The sequence below is a fragment of the Aotus nancymaae genome, unplaced genomic scaffold (assembly GCF_030222135.1).
Source record: "Aotus nancymaae isolate 86718 unplaced genomic scaffold, 86718_ANA_hifiasm-v0.15.2.pri h1tg000012l, whole genome shotgun sequence".
Taxonomy (NCBI): domain Eukaryota; kingdom Metazoa; phylum Chordata; class Mammalia; order Primates; family Aotidae; genus Aotus; species Aotus nancymaae.
Genome location: NW_026988423.1, coordinates 9,024,498 through 9,036,504, shown reverse-complemented (window position 1 = coordinate 9,036,504; position 12,007 = coordinate 9,024,498). Strand labels below are relative to the sequence as shown.

At 38.8% G+C, this 12,007-nt stretch overlaps 2 protein-coding genes across 3 annotated transcripts in view; one reads left to right on the top strand and one right to left on the bottom strand.

Moving 5' to 3' along the window:
* Positions 1-12,007, top strand: part of PDGFD (platelet derived growth factor D) — a 248,706-nt gene that overhangs the window by 119,413 nt on the left and 117,286 nt on the right. The gene's annotated exons all lie outside the window — the stretch shown is intronic.
* Positions 322-2,848, bottom strand: DDI1 (DNA damage inducible 1 homolog 1). The gene has a single exon (XM_012455308.2). It carries the CDS (start codon positions 2,728-2,730, stop codon positions 1,492-1,494), a length of 1,239 nt encoding a protein of 412 aa, XP_012310731.1. The 5' UTR covers positions 2,731-2,848; the 3' UTR covers positions 322-1,491.

The following is a 12,007-nucleotide window of genomic DNA, read 5'->3' as shown; positions in this document are numbered from 1 at the left end:
ATGGTGGCTGGAAGAGGAAAGGTGACTTTTCTTTAGAAAGAGTGTGATTAGTATGACCAAGAAGCAAAACAAAAAGAAGTATATGGGGATTATAAGGGAGGATTATGTATATCTGTATCCTTTGGGAATGCTTTGTGTGGCTTTATATCTTGTCAGGAAAATAGAATAACTCAAAGGATATCCTAGATCATAATGAGGTTTTAGTGCTTGAAAAGTGACACCTTCTGGGGGGGGCGGGGAATTCGTAGATGAGGAATCTGAGTTGTAAAGTAGGTGAACTAATTTGTCTAAGTAATTAAGCGTAATCAAAGCATACGCTTCTTGACTTTGAATCCACTGTTGTAATACCAGTCTTGATGAATTATTGCCCTGAAACATTTCCCCTGCATCTGATGGCCTCAGGAAGCTGAAACTTTTCTCTCAAGTGTTTTAGTCATGGATTGTAATTAAGTCTAGGATCTTTCATTTCCCAGTGTCAGTGGCTTTGTCACAATGAATAATTCTGAATGAGGCCTTACAGATCTTCTCATTCAGAAGTTTTCAAATGTTATTTTAACAGTGAAGCCCTTTGTTCAAACAATATTGATGTAGCAGCAGCTTAATATCTAAAGCAGACTTTTACTTTAAAAAGGAGAGAGAGAGATGATCTAATTGCAATGCGCATTAGGGAACCTGGATCACTGCCTGTCCCCACCTCTCACTCCCACCACTGTACAACTTGACTCCCAAGAAGTACCATAATTTCTTTAAAAGAAAATCTAATTTATTGCCTTTATTTTACAGCCAGAGTTTCTTTGAATGCAGGGGAAATAGAAAATTAATGTAACACCCTTGGAGAAAAATCTACTTTCTCAAATATGGCAAAAATAGCCTTTAGCTGTGGACTGCAGTGTGACTGCAGGAGATCCAGGGGGAGGGAAGATGTAAATATGAAGAAATTGGCCTTTATGTTGCCCCAAACAGACATTTATAAGTATTAGTTAATATGAGAATGTAATTGACCCACTAATTCTAGTGCCTTTCCCAAAGAAAACAAAACCTGTGAAAATAGGCATATTTATCTGCATATAAAGAATTGTTGGTGCTAATGTGAAATAGTTTTACATGAATGCCTTGTAAGGTCTGTAGCCATGGTATTTTTCCAGGGAATTCTGCAAAATAGCAGCTGGTTTGGATAAGCCACCTGTAATCTGATAGAATAATGTCTCCAAAAGAAGAAGCTGATCTTTTTCATGGATTATCTGGAAAGCTGCTGGAGCCTCCAGAGCCTTCCCAGGATGCCTTTCAGTGATCTCTGGAAAAGGGAAATGGAAGAGGGACCAGTACCAGGGAATCAGGATTGATGGAGTTACCTATCTGAGAATGTAGTTCCAAGGCCAGGTTTAGTTGTTACTGATTTTTTTTTAATGATTACATTGCTAGTGAGCTCCTATCGTATAATTTCCAGGGACTTGAAGCTCCCTTAAGGTGGTCACATATTTATAACGTGCTTTAATGCTCTTTTTGTCCTGAATCCTTGACCGAATCTGTAATTTCCTTGTCTGAAGACTCATCTTGCCCATTTACCATCCTAGTGAATAAGGGCAACTCTCCCTCAGGAAGAAAGTAGGTCTGCGTGCCAGTGGTGCCGATGACCAGCACATTTTTCTTCAAATCGATAGAACATTGATGTCTTCGGAGTATATCTAGGCCTAGAAGCATATCCATGGGTTGATCCTTAAGTATAGAGAAAGAGCACTGTAAGAAATCACCTTCAATTTGTATCTGAGCTAGATGAACACGGCCAATAATTATCTGCGTGCCCACTCCTTTAGCAACCCCAGCCCACCGTCGGTCCACCAGCCTCATGATGTTACAGCGCTCGGCACAATCCTGGCTCATAATGGTCATCTGGGCGCCCGAGTCAACAAATGCCTTCAAAGGATGCCCATTCACTTTGCAGTTAATGTAGAGCATCGTCACTTGTCCGAAACTCTCGGGGGCCTCTTCCATCGCTATATTCATGTTTTCTTCAATGTTCTGCTGCCGGATTTCCTCTTCTATTTTGGCCTGAGCTTCCCGATCCAGTGGGTCGGCCGTGTAGAGACGAAGCCTCTCTCGCTCTCTCAAGGCCCCTTCCCTTTGCTGCTCCATCAGCACCTGAGAAAAGGTCTCAAGGCTTCCGCTAAGCAGGGCTTCCGCCAGGCTGGGGTTGCGTTCCTTGAGCAGGGACAGATGGTGCGGGTTGGAGAGCAGCATGCTGCGGATCAGGGCGGGGCTGCCCAGGCCTTGCGGGCCGGCCACCTTCTCTCCCGAGACCAGGTCGTGCATCCGCTGGGCGGAGGGTGCGCGCTGCTGCTGCTCTCCCGGGTGCTGCGGACGGGAGCTGGACGTCCCGGGCACTGCGATGCCGCTGAAGTCTACACGAGGCTGGGTCGGGGCGCGCCCTGGAGCCCGGGGTCCCACATTGTCCCTCTGCAGTAAAACCACCACATCGCCGTCTTTGAGGCCGTAGGAGCCCAGGGAACAGTGGTCGTCGATGAGGAGTCGCTCCATGTGGATGATCTGGATCTCTTCAGCGGGGACTCTGGACTCCACCTCACAGAGGACCTTGAAGTTTCGGAGTTCAAAGTCAGGGCTGACCTGGAGGGAGAAAGTGACTTCTGAGAGGTTCCTCCGCACGCAGTACACGGTGATGAGCATGGTGGGGACCTGGGCGGGCTGGGTGGGCAGAGGGCATGGGCCGCTCATCGGCGGGCTGGGGTGGGCCTGCGTTGTTGGTGCCGCTGCTCCTCACGACTCAGTAGGTCATTCCCTTCTGAGAGAGGCACGGACGCTCATCTGTCTGGGGCTGCCTCCCAGTCTCAGTGCCAGCTGTGTGGCCCGGTGGAGCCTTGAGGTAGCATGTTGTGTTCCAAAGTCCATTTGTAAGTACCCTGTTTGGAACCTGGAATGCCTATTCCCATGGAAACACAATGACTCCAAGCTGTCAGGTTTCAAGGCCAGCCCTTCAAAGCCTATTTAACTCATGATATGAAAGAAATTATTTCAACACTTTTTTTTTTTTTTTTTTTTGAGACAGGATCTCATTCTTTCACCCAGGCTAGAGTGCAGTGGCATGGTCACAGCTCACTGCAGCCTCGACCTCATGGACTCAAGCAGTCCTCCTCTCTCAGCCTCCTGAAAAGCTGAAACTACAGCCACAATCTACCATGCCTAGCTGTTTTTTGTATTTCTTTTATAGAGATGGGATCTCACTATGTTGCCCAGGTTGGCCTCCAACTCCTAGGCTCAAGCCATCCACCACACTTCGGCCTCCCAAAGTGCTGGGATTACAGGTGTGAGCCACTGTGCCTGGTTTTCAACACTTCCTAAACAGCATATTATCATTTGTTTTGCTTTAGAGTTATATTCTTTGTACTTGTGTGTTCCCCACCCCCCAACCCGACCCCAAATAGTGTTTGTTTCCTACATGGCAAGTGTCATTCTATGTTATAATATGAAAGTCAGACTCGAAGCCTTCCCTCGAGGAGCTCACATTCTGGAAAGGGATAGACGAGTGAATGGGTAATCACAATACTAAAGGCAAATCCTTTTACCAGGACATGTTCAGGGTACTGCCTTTAGTATCAAACAGAGAATGTTTCCTAAGGAGGAGACAAGCTGGATGTTGAAGGATGAGCATCTTTCAGGTGAAAAGTGGTCTCTTTCCAGAGGAAAGCAGTTCATGTTACAAAAGCAGGAATTTATGGCAAGGCCTGCTATTTCTAGAGAAAGATGAGACATTTTATGCAATAAAAAATTGTACATAACTTTGAGTAGCAGGATATGAAGCTGGAAAAAATAGTTGGAGCCAATTTATGAAGTCACATGTGAATTCAAGGAGTTTAAATATTAAATATTATCAAGTAGCAAGAATTCCTCCTCCAAAAAAACAAGAAAAAGAAAAAGAAAAAGAAGGAAGGAAAGGGAAGGGAAAAGGAAAGATTTGAAGCAAATGTTTGTGATTTTGTTTTTTAAATTGACTTAGGGAAGAGGCTTCTTGCAACACATAGAGGACAAAATGTGGCAGGAGGGCCAGTTAGGAGGCTTTTCTGGTGGTTCAAAGAGGGAGCTGTTGCTAGAGTGTGGAAATCTCAGGAGGACCAAAGCAATAGGGAAGAAACGTGTTTCTTGAGTAAAACTGATAGAATGCATATACCCCTTGGAGGTGAGGCATGTAAAAGAAGTGGAGTGTGTGGGTAACACAGAGGGTCTCTAAAATGGGAGACTGGGTAGATGGGCCATTGTCTTGAAGGGAATAAATGAATGAGTGAGATGAATCTTTGAGGTGACCCATTTGACATCAGTGCTGTAGGAAAATACATTAAGGATGCCACCTCAGAGGCCAATATGCCTCTGACACTTGGGCACAGAGACCTTCCACACACACACACACACGTGCCTGTGCGCGCGCACACACACACACACACACACACACACACACATACACAGTGGAGGCCGTTATGGTAAGGGAGAAAAGTCCTTCGAGGCAAATGATGATAGGGTAGAAATCCTTGCATGCTAGTTATTTTTCTCCATGTTTAATGTTTAATAAAGTGTTTTGCACTGTACAGAGCCCATGTTTCCCTGGCTTGGTCCTCCCACGTATACCTACTTATGAGCCAAGATAGTTGCTATCCTCTGCCTAGCTTCCCCTCCTTCTTTAAAGTGTTGTTAGAAAGCCCACACCATTACACCGTTATACCATCATGGAGAGAAGGATGTCACATCAGCCTAAAACATTTTTTTTTGGCTCTTGTTTCTCATGTGTTTGTCTCAGATGGAAGACTATGTCTCTCATTGCTCTAATTATTATGTTTCCATACTCATATTTGCTTATATGAGAAATGTTGACTGAACACCCAGTGTATGTGAAGCATGTGCTAAGTTCTTGAGAAAAAACGTGAATAATGTTAAATACAGGCTGTGTTCTTAAAGGAGCTCACGGTCTAAATTACAACATACGCACACACACAAACTGAAGGATAAAATATTATCACAGTAGGAGCCGTGATAGCTTAGGAGAAATGAATAATATCTGGAGAGAAGATGAAGAAGAAGGTGAGGGTTTTTGGGCAGAGAAGACTTCCTGAAAGAACTGGGATTAGAAAGATGACAAGGAGTCAGCCATGCAGGGTGGGCCAGAGTAGAAACAAAGGCTGAGAAGGAAGATGACCTGACTTAGAGCTTTTAACTGGAAAGACAGTGTTTCACGATATGAGGATTTCTTTTAATTTTAAGAAAAAAATCTAGCATTGTAATTTTCACCATTTATACAGATGAATGGCCCTTTGACTCAATAGTATGATGTTATGGTTCTTTGCACACTGACAAGTTTATCAGAGATTACTTGTGGTTTCTCCTGAGTTTGGAAACAATTATCATGTGAGATGTCACATGCAAACTACTCTGCTAAAGAACAGATTGAGAAACCAGTGAGACTTTAATTCAGTGTTCCTTTATCTGTTTTCCCCAAATAGCTTTGTACAATTTGTTCTTAAAACCATAAGTGAGGAGGATTATACTGGGGCTTTTGTTTACTTTTTAATAGCAAATGAAATTATTTTTGTAGAATAAGCTTCCTTTTGCTTTTTATAAAACAAAAATTGTGAGTTCACATGAAAAGAAACTAACGTCTTTTTTCTATACCATTGCCTTGATACTGAACATATTTAAATTCTATGTGATTTGTTTTATTATTTCCCTGTAATTCTTTACTTTGGGTATCATTTTACATTTGTGTGGTTTTCAGCATTTTACCTTTTACTGAGAACAGACAGTGGAAAGCAAAAAGCCTCAAGGTCTGGCCAGTGAGCCGTCATCATTCCATAGGTCACAGGATGCAGGGTTGGCAGGGATCCTTTGGATTCCATAGTCCAGCACCCATCCAGGTCTTAAATCTCTGTTGCAAAAGAGCCTGGAATCTGTAAAAATAAACATAGTCTCCTGTGTTTAGTACTTCTGTGTATACATTATTTGATTCTTTCATTTTACCCAGCACTATTGATGGTTTGTGAATCAAATACCATTTGTATAATTCTACCAACTCAAAATTTAAATGAAAACCTCTTCTGATTGTATATTGAACTTGGAGATCATTGGAGACATATATATATATATATATATATATATATATATATATATATACACATAAACTCTAACAGTTTATGTTTAGGAATATACATGTATATATAGAAATAGAAATATATATATAGGAATATATATATATATTCCTGAACATAAACTATTGTTATACCATAAGTCCCTATCATATAGTCTGTTGAGAATCTGATGATCTGAAATATTGAGATGTGTAAATCTAAGTAACTGAGGTTCTCAAAACTTTTCTTGAGGAATTCTTTGTGAAGTATATTCCCTTACTTTTCTCCCTTAGTAAGTACAATATAAGAACATAATTAAATCTTTTTTGATAAGTGAGATTCCTGCAGAGTCTCCAGGCTATCACTCAGAAATCAATTCTAATTTTATGGCCTAAATGCCCAGAAAATAGAAGAGATGGTACTGATTTTATCCTAGCCAAGTAAATAACCCCAAAGTTATTTTTTCGAATAAACCCACAATACCTTTTATAATTTACTTCTTTCTAAAAACTTAATGTGACAAAAAAAAAAAAAATTCAGATAACTGATGGTTTCAACTGATAGTTGATATTTAAAGTATTATCTCTTGCTTTACTAAGCAAAATAATTGTCTTTTTAGTGAAAAAAATAGAATATCTGCATAAATATTATTAATAGCATATACAATAATTAAACCATGCTAAAAGAATGCATCTGCTTGCTACATTGGGATTTTTTTTTAAGTATATGCCTGGTATTACCTTTAGTGTGTAATCAAGACTTATTAAGATAATTAAATCATCAAATCATCACTCGAGATTTCCAGTGCAATTTAGAAAAGATGAAGAATTTTAAAAGCTGTACCCTTAGGTTAAATAACTAATTTTTTCACTATTCTTTCATTTGCTTTACAGTAGTACAATAAATTGTGCCAGAACAGTCATGAATGAATAACATATATTTCTTCAGATATTTATTTATTTATTATTTTTGTTGTTGTATAGATCTGTGTTTGTTTATTTTTATTTTATTTTAAGTTCCAGGGTACATGTGCAGGATATGCAGGTTTGTTACATAGGTAAACATGTGCCATAGTGGTTTGCTGCACCTATCAACCCATCACCTAGGTATGAAGCCCAGCGTGCATTAACTATATTTCCTCATGCTCTCCCCCACCCATGCTCTTCCCTGACGTACCCCAGTGAGTGTCGTTCCTCTCCCTGTGTTCATGTGCTCTCATTGTTCAGCTCCCACTTATAAGTGAAAATATGAGCTGTTTGGTTTTCTGTTCCTATATGAGTTAGCTGAGGATAATGGCTTCCAGCTTCATCCAGGTCCCTGCAAAGGACATGATCTCATTCCTTTTTATGGCTACATAGTATTTCATGGTGTATATGTACCACGTTTTCTTTATCCAGTCTATCATTGTTAGGCATTAGAGTTGATTTCATGTCTTTGCTATTGCGAATAGTGCTGCAATGAACATATATGTTCATATGTCTTTATAATATAATGATTTATATTCCTTTGGGTATATACCCATTAATGAGATTGTGGGTCAAATGGTATTTCTGGTTATAAATCTTTGAGGGATCACCACACTGTCTTCCACAATGGTTGAACTAACTTAAATTCCCACCAACAGTGTAAAAGCATTCCTATTTCTCAACAACCTTGACAGTATCTGTTGTTTCCTTGACTTTTAAATAATTGCCATTCTGACTGGTATTAGATGGTATCTCATTGTGGTTTTGTGTTGCATTTTTTAAATTATCAGTGATGATTGATCTTTTTTCATGTTTGTTAGTCACATGTATGTCTTCTTTTGAGAAGTGTGTGTTCATGTCCTTTGCCCAATTTTTGATGGGGTTGTTTTTTTTCCCTTGTAGATCCTGGATGTTAGACCTTTGTCAGATGTTTAGACTGCAAAATTTTTCTCCCATTCTGTAGGTTGTCTGTGCACTCTGTTGATAGTTTCTTTTGCTGTGCATAAGCTCTTTAGCTTCATTAAATCCCATTTGCCAAAGTTTGCTTTTGTTGCAATTGCTTTTGGAGATTTCATCATAAAATCTTTGTCCATGCCTATGTCCTGAATAGTATTGCCTAGATTTTCTTCTAGGGTTTTATAGTTTTGGGGTTTACAATTAAGGTTTTATTCCATCTTGAGTTAATTTTCATATATGATGTAATAGAAATTAATGGGTTGTGAGAAACGTGTAAATTAAATGCTGTGATTGCTTAGAGGAGGAGGTAGAGGTTATTTGTTTGGGATAAGATGGGGTGCAGGGAGTGAATGAAATTATCCAGAATGCTCACTGGAGGAAGTACCACTGAAGTGGGCCTGGAAGAATGATTTGGTCAATTTAACCATGGTTATAGTATACTTGTCTGGGTTCCAAGGAGCAATCCTTTCCTTGATCTCTTTCTCTTTGCATGAATGTACATTTTTCTCTTCATATTTTTTCCTGGTAGATCTATAACCAAATGGATGCATTAAGATGATAGGATTGGTGTAGGGAAAGAAGAGTAGTCTGGCCTTCTCAAAAAGTGGCTGTCCCATCCTAAGATTTCCTCACACTGATGACAAAAAATAATGAATGCCGTGTTTCTTTCTGTTAGTGAAGAGAGAGTCTTTATTTCATGATGACAAGCGTGAGCAGTGCCCTGAATTGAAATCCAAATGGTCTTCTTTTCAATTCACCTTCATCTACTTTAGAGTTAGTGAAAATTTCTTCAAGACTTTGGCATTTCATTGCCCTTCAGCCTTGCCTTTATTCTCCAGCCTGTGGAGATATTTTATTGGAAACTAGGTGGATGTTGTTTGCATCGGGGATCTCCAAAATTATTTATGGGTGGTTTTAATGTGAATGTATATAGAAGTTGAATTTCCCTTATCTGAAATGCTTGAGACCAGAATGTTTGAAATTTCAGAGTTTTTTTGAAGTTTTGGAATATTTGCTTATACATAATGAAGTATCTTTAAAATGGGACCTAAGACTAACATGAAATGTATGTATGTCACATGTGCACCTTATTCACATAGCCTGAAAGTAATTTTATACAATGATTTTGTGCATGAAATGCAGTTTTAACTTACATTTTGACTAAGACCCCTCTCATGAGGTTAGGTGTGCAATTTTCCACTTGTGTCATCATGTTGGTGCTCAAAATATTTTGGATTTTTGAGCTTTTTGGATGTCAGTTTTATGGTTTAGGGATGTCCAACCTGTAATTAGTAGATATCATAGTTTAACTTTATGAAATTCTTGATAGTACCACACACTTATCTATCATACAATTAAACTCTCACCAGGCATGGTGGCTCACACCTGTAATCCCAAAACCTTAGGAGGCTGAGGCACATGGATCACGAGGTCAGGAGATCGAGACCATCCTGGCCAACACGGTGAAACCTCATCTCTACTAAAAATACAAAAAAAATTAGCTGGTTGTGGTGGCATACACCTGTAATCCCAGCCACTCGGGAGGCTGAGGCAAGAGAAATGCTTGAACCCAGGAGACGGAGATTGCAGTGAGCCGAGATCATGCCACTGCACTATTGCCTGGGTGACGGTGAGAGACTCCATCTCAAAAAATAATAATAAAATAAATAAATAAATAAAACTTTCAAAATGACCACTTTTTATGTTATCCACATACACTCACTCCTGTGACATGAGACTCTTAACCTTACGGTACAGAGTACCGTGGCATGCAGTCCACCCAAGCAGAAAAGATTTAGCCACTGGCCAAGACACCTCAAAAGGGAGTTTTATATCACATCACTTTATTTATGGTGACATTTTGGGTCAGTCTTTGTAGAATGAAATTTGTTGGCTTCCAAATAGGACAGGGTGTATTGAAAAATTCCAAAGAAATTTTTTTTTAAAATTGTACCATATCATGGTCTTTGGATATTTTATGAATTATGTACATGATAGGTAATGTTTCTACAACTGCCTTATAAAAGACAAAATTTCAGATTGTTTTTTATGTAGCTTTCTCTATTCTAAACAGCAGCTGAGTTAATTGATTATCATAGTAATTAGCATGGCTAAAGCCCATCTGTCTATAGAATTTAAGTGTATTCCAACCATGAAAATGAAAAACAAAGCCTGATCAACAAAAGCTTCACTTTTTGAAATAACAAATAAAAGATAAATCAACTCACCTATTTTTCTCAGAAAAATTAAATTTAGCAGCCTGTATAGAAGGAGAATTTCTTCTTAGATCATCCCAATGGTACCTAGTTCATAGCATTTTCTATTTTATTTTTTTAAGTGGCTTAGGAACATTAATGTCTCTGCAGGTAGTCTCTCTATTTTGAAAGATGTGGCACTCCCATGCCCATCCCCTGTTCCATTCCACTTATGAATATTCTGTTTCACTCAGCTTATAAAATGTGCTTAACTGCTGATATGCTCTTGTTTACTTATGTATTGGTAAAATATTTTAGTGCTGCTTATTCACAGAAATCATTGGAGGCCTCCAGAGGACAGGAACTAATCAGAGCAACCATGTACTCTAGCTTTCAAAATTAGGGAACCAATTTATGATGCTGAAGAGAGAGAAGATAGTATCATTGACTTTTTTTCTTTTACAAACCTTAAATGAAATGGAACTGAAATCTCTCAGGCAACCCTAACCAAACTGTTTTTGTCTTTTATTTTTCTGCATTTTTTTACTTCAGAATAACTTTAAGCACTATAAACTGTGAACAAAGACTTAATTTTATTTCATGTTCTTACTGCAGTGTTTTTTATCTAGAATATAGGGTTGTGGTGGCCCCTTCATGCCTGTGGCTAAAAGACAAGAACCCAGTGTTCCAAGGATAACTTGTAAATTACTGTTTACACAAATGAAATATACTGGCATTAAACTGACATCAAAAAATGAAGCCCCACTGTAGTTGAGGTTTCTGATATTACAATTGGGCTCTGAGACCATTTCTTTATAGAAAATTGAAAGCAAACAGGATCATCAGCTCCTCACTATGCAACAAGCCAGCCTGAAAAAAAAAAAGCAAAAACAAAAACAGAAAAGAGAACAAACTCAACTAAGAAGCATAATTTGTGTTTGTAGGGATGGATGTAGCAAATGTATCTAGCAGTTAGCCTCAGATCTGTACCTCCTCTGTTACAGTATTAGGTAAGAGCATCCCTTTATGATATTGGGTTTTGTAATCTAAAGAAACTAGGATTATCCTAAATACAAGTTGCCTTCCTAAGAAAAAGGAATCCATGCTATGCTTTTTAACATAATAGGCTCTAAGCTATAACTTCTTACCAAGAGGCCATGAGATCTGTTCTTTGAAAATATCAGTTCAAGCTGGCCTTGTGACCAAAAAGAGTCAACAAAATACAGGTATCTGTAAAAAACTAGTATCAAAATTTAATCAACTATGCTATTCTATTTTTAGTAAAAGGACAGTATTCTATATCTGCAGTTCTGGAAAATAGTTACATAAACACACACAAGAACTGAATAAGATATACAAGTCAGTGTCATAGAAAGCCTGTTGTAGCTTTGAAATCACAAAAGTAGAGCTTAAGTGCCCTGGATTTGTCACTTTTTATCTGAATGTCCTTGGACAAAGCATTAATTTATCTGAGCCTCATTATCCTCTTATGTAAAATGGGGATGATGACAATAATCTCTTTTCCATAGGATTTTGGTGTGGACTTAATGGATAATTTGAGTTTGTCTTGTAAATAGAAAAGCACTCTACCAAAGTATGTCATGTTTTCCTTGCATGAGTGAAAACAATAATTAATAATCTGGAAAAATAAGACAAGAGGATGGAATTTCTAAATACTAAAGAAAATATGTAGATTAATTTTAACACCTTATTAACTAGGACCAGGTGCTGTCAGAACTGTCAAAGCTCCCTTCAAACTTGCATTCAT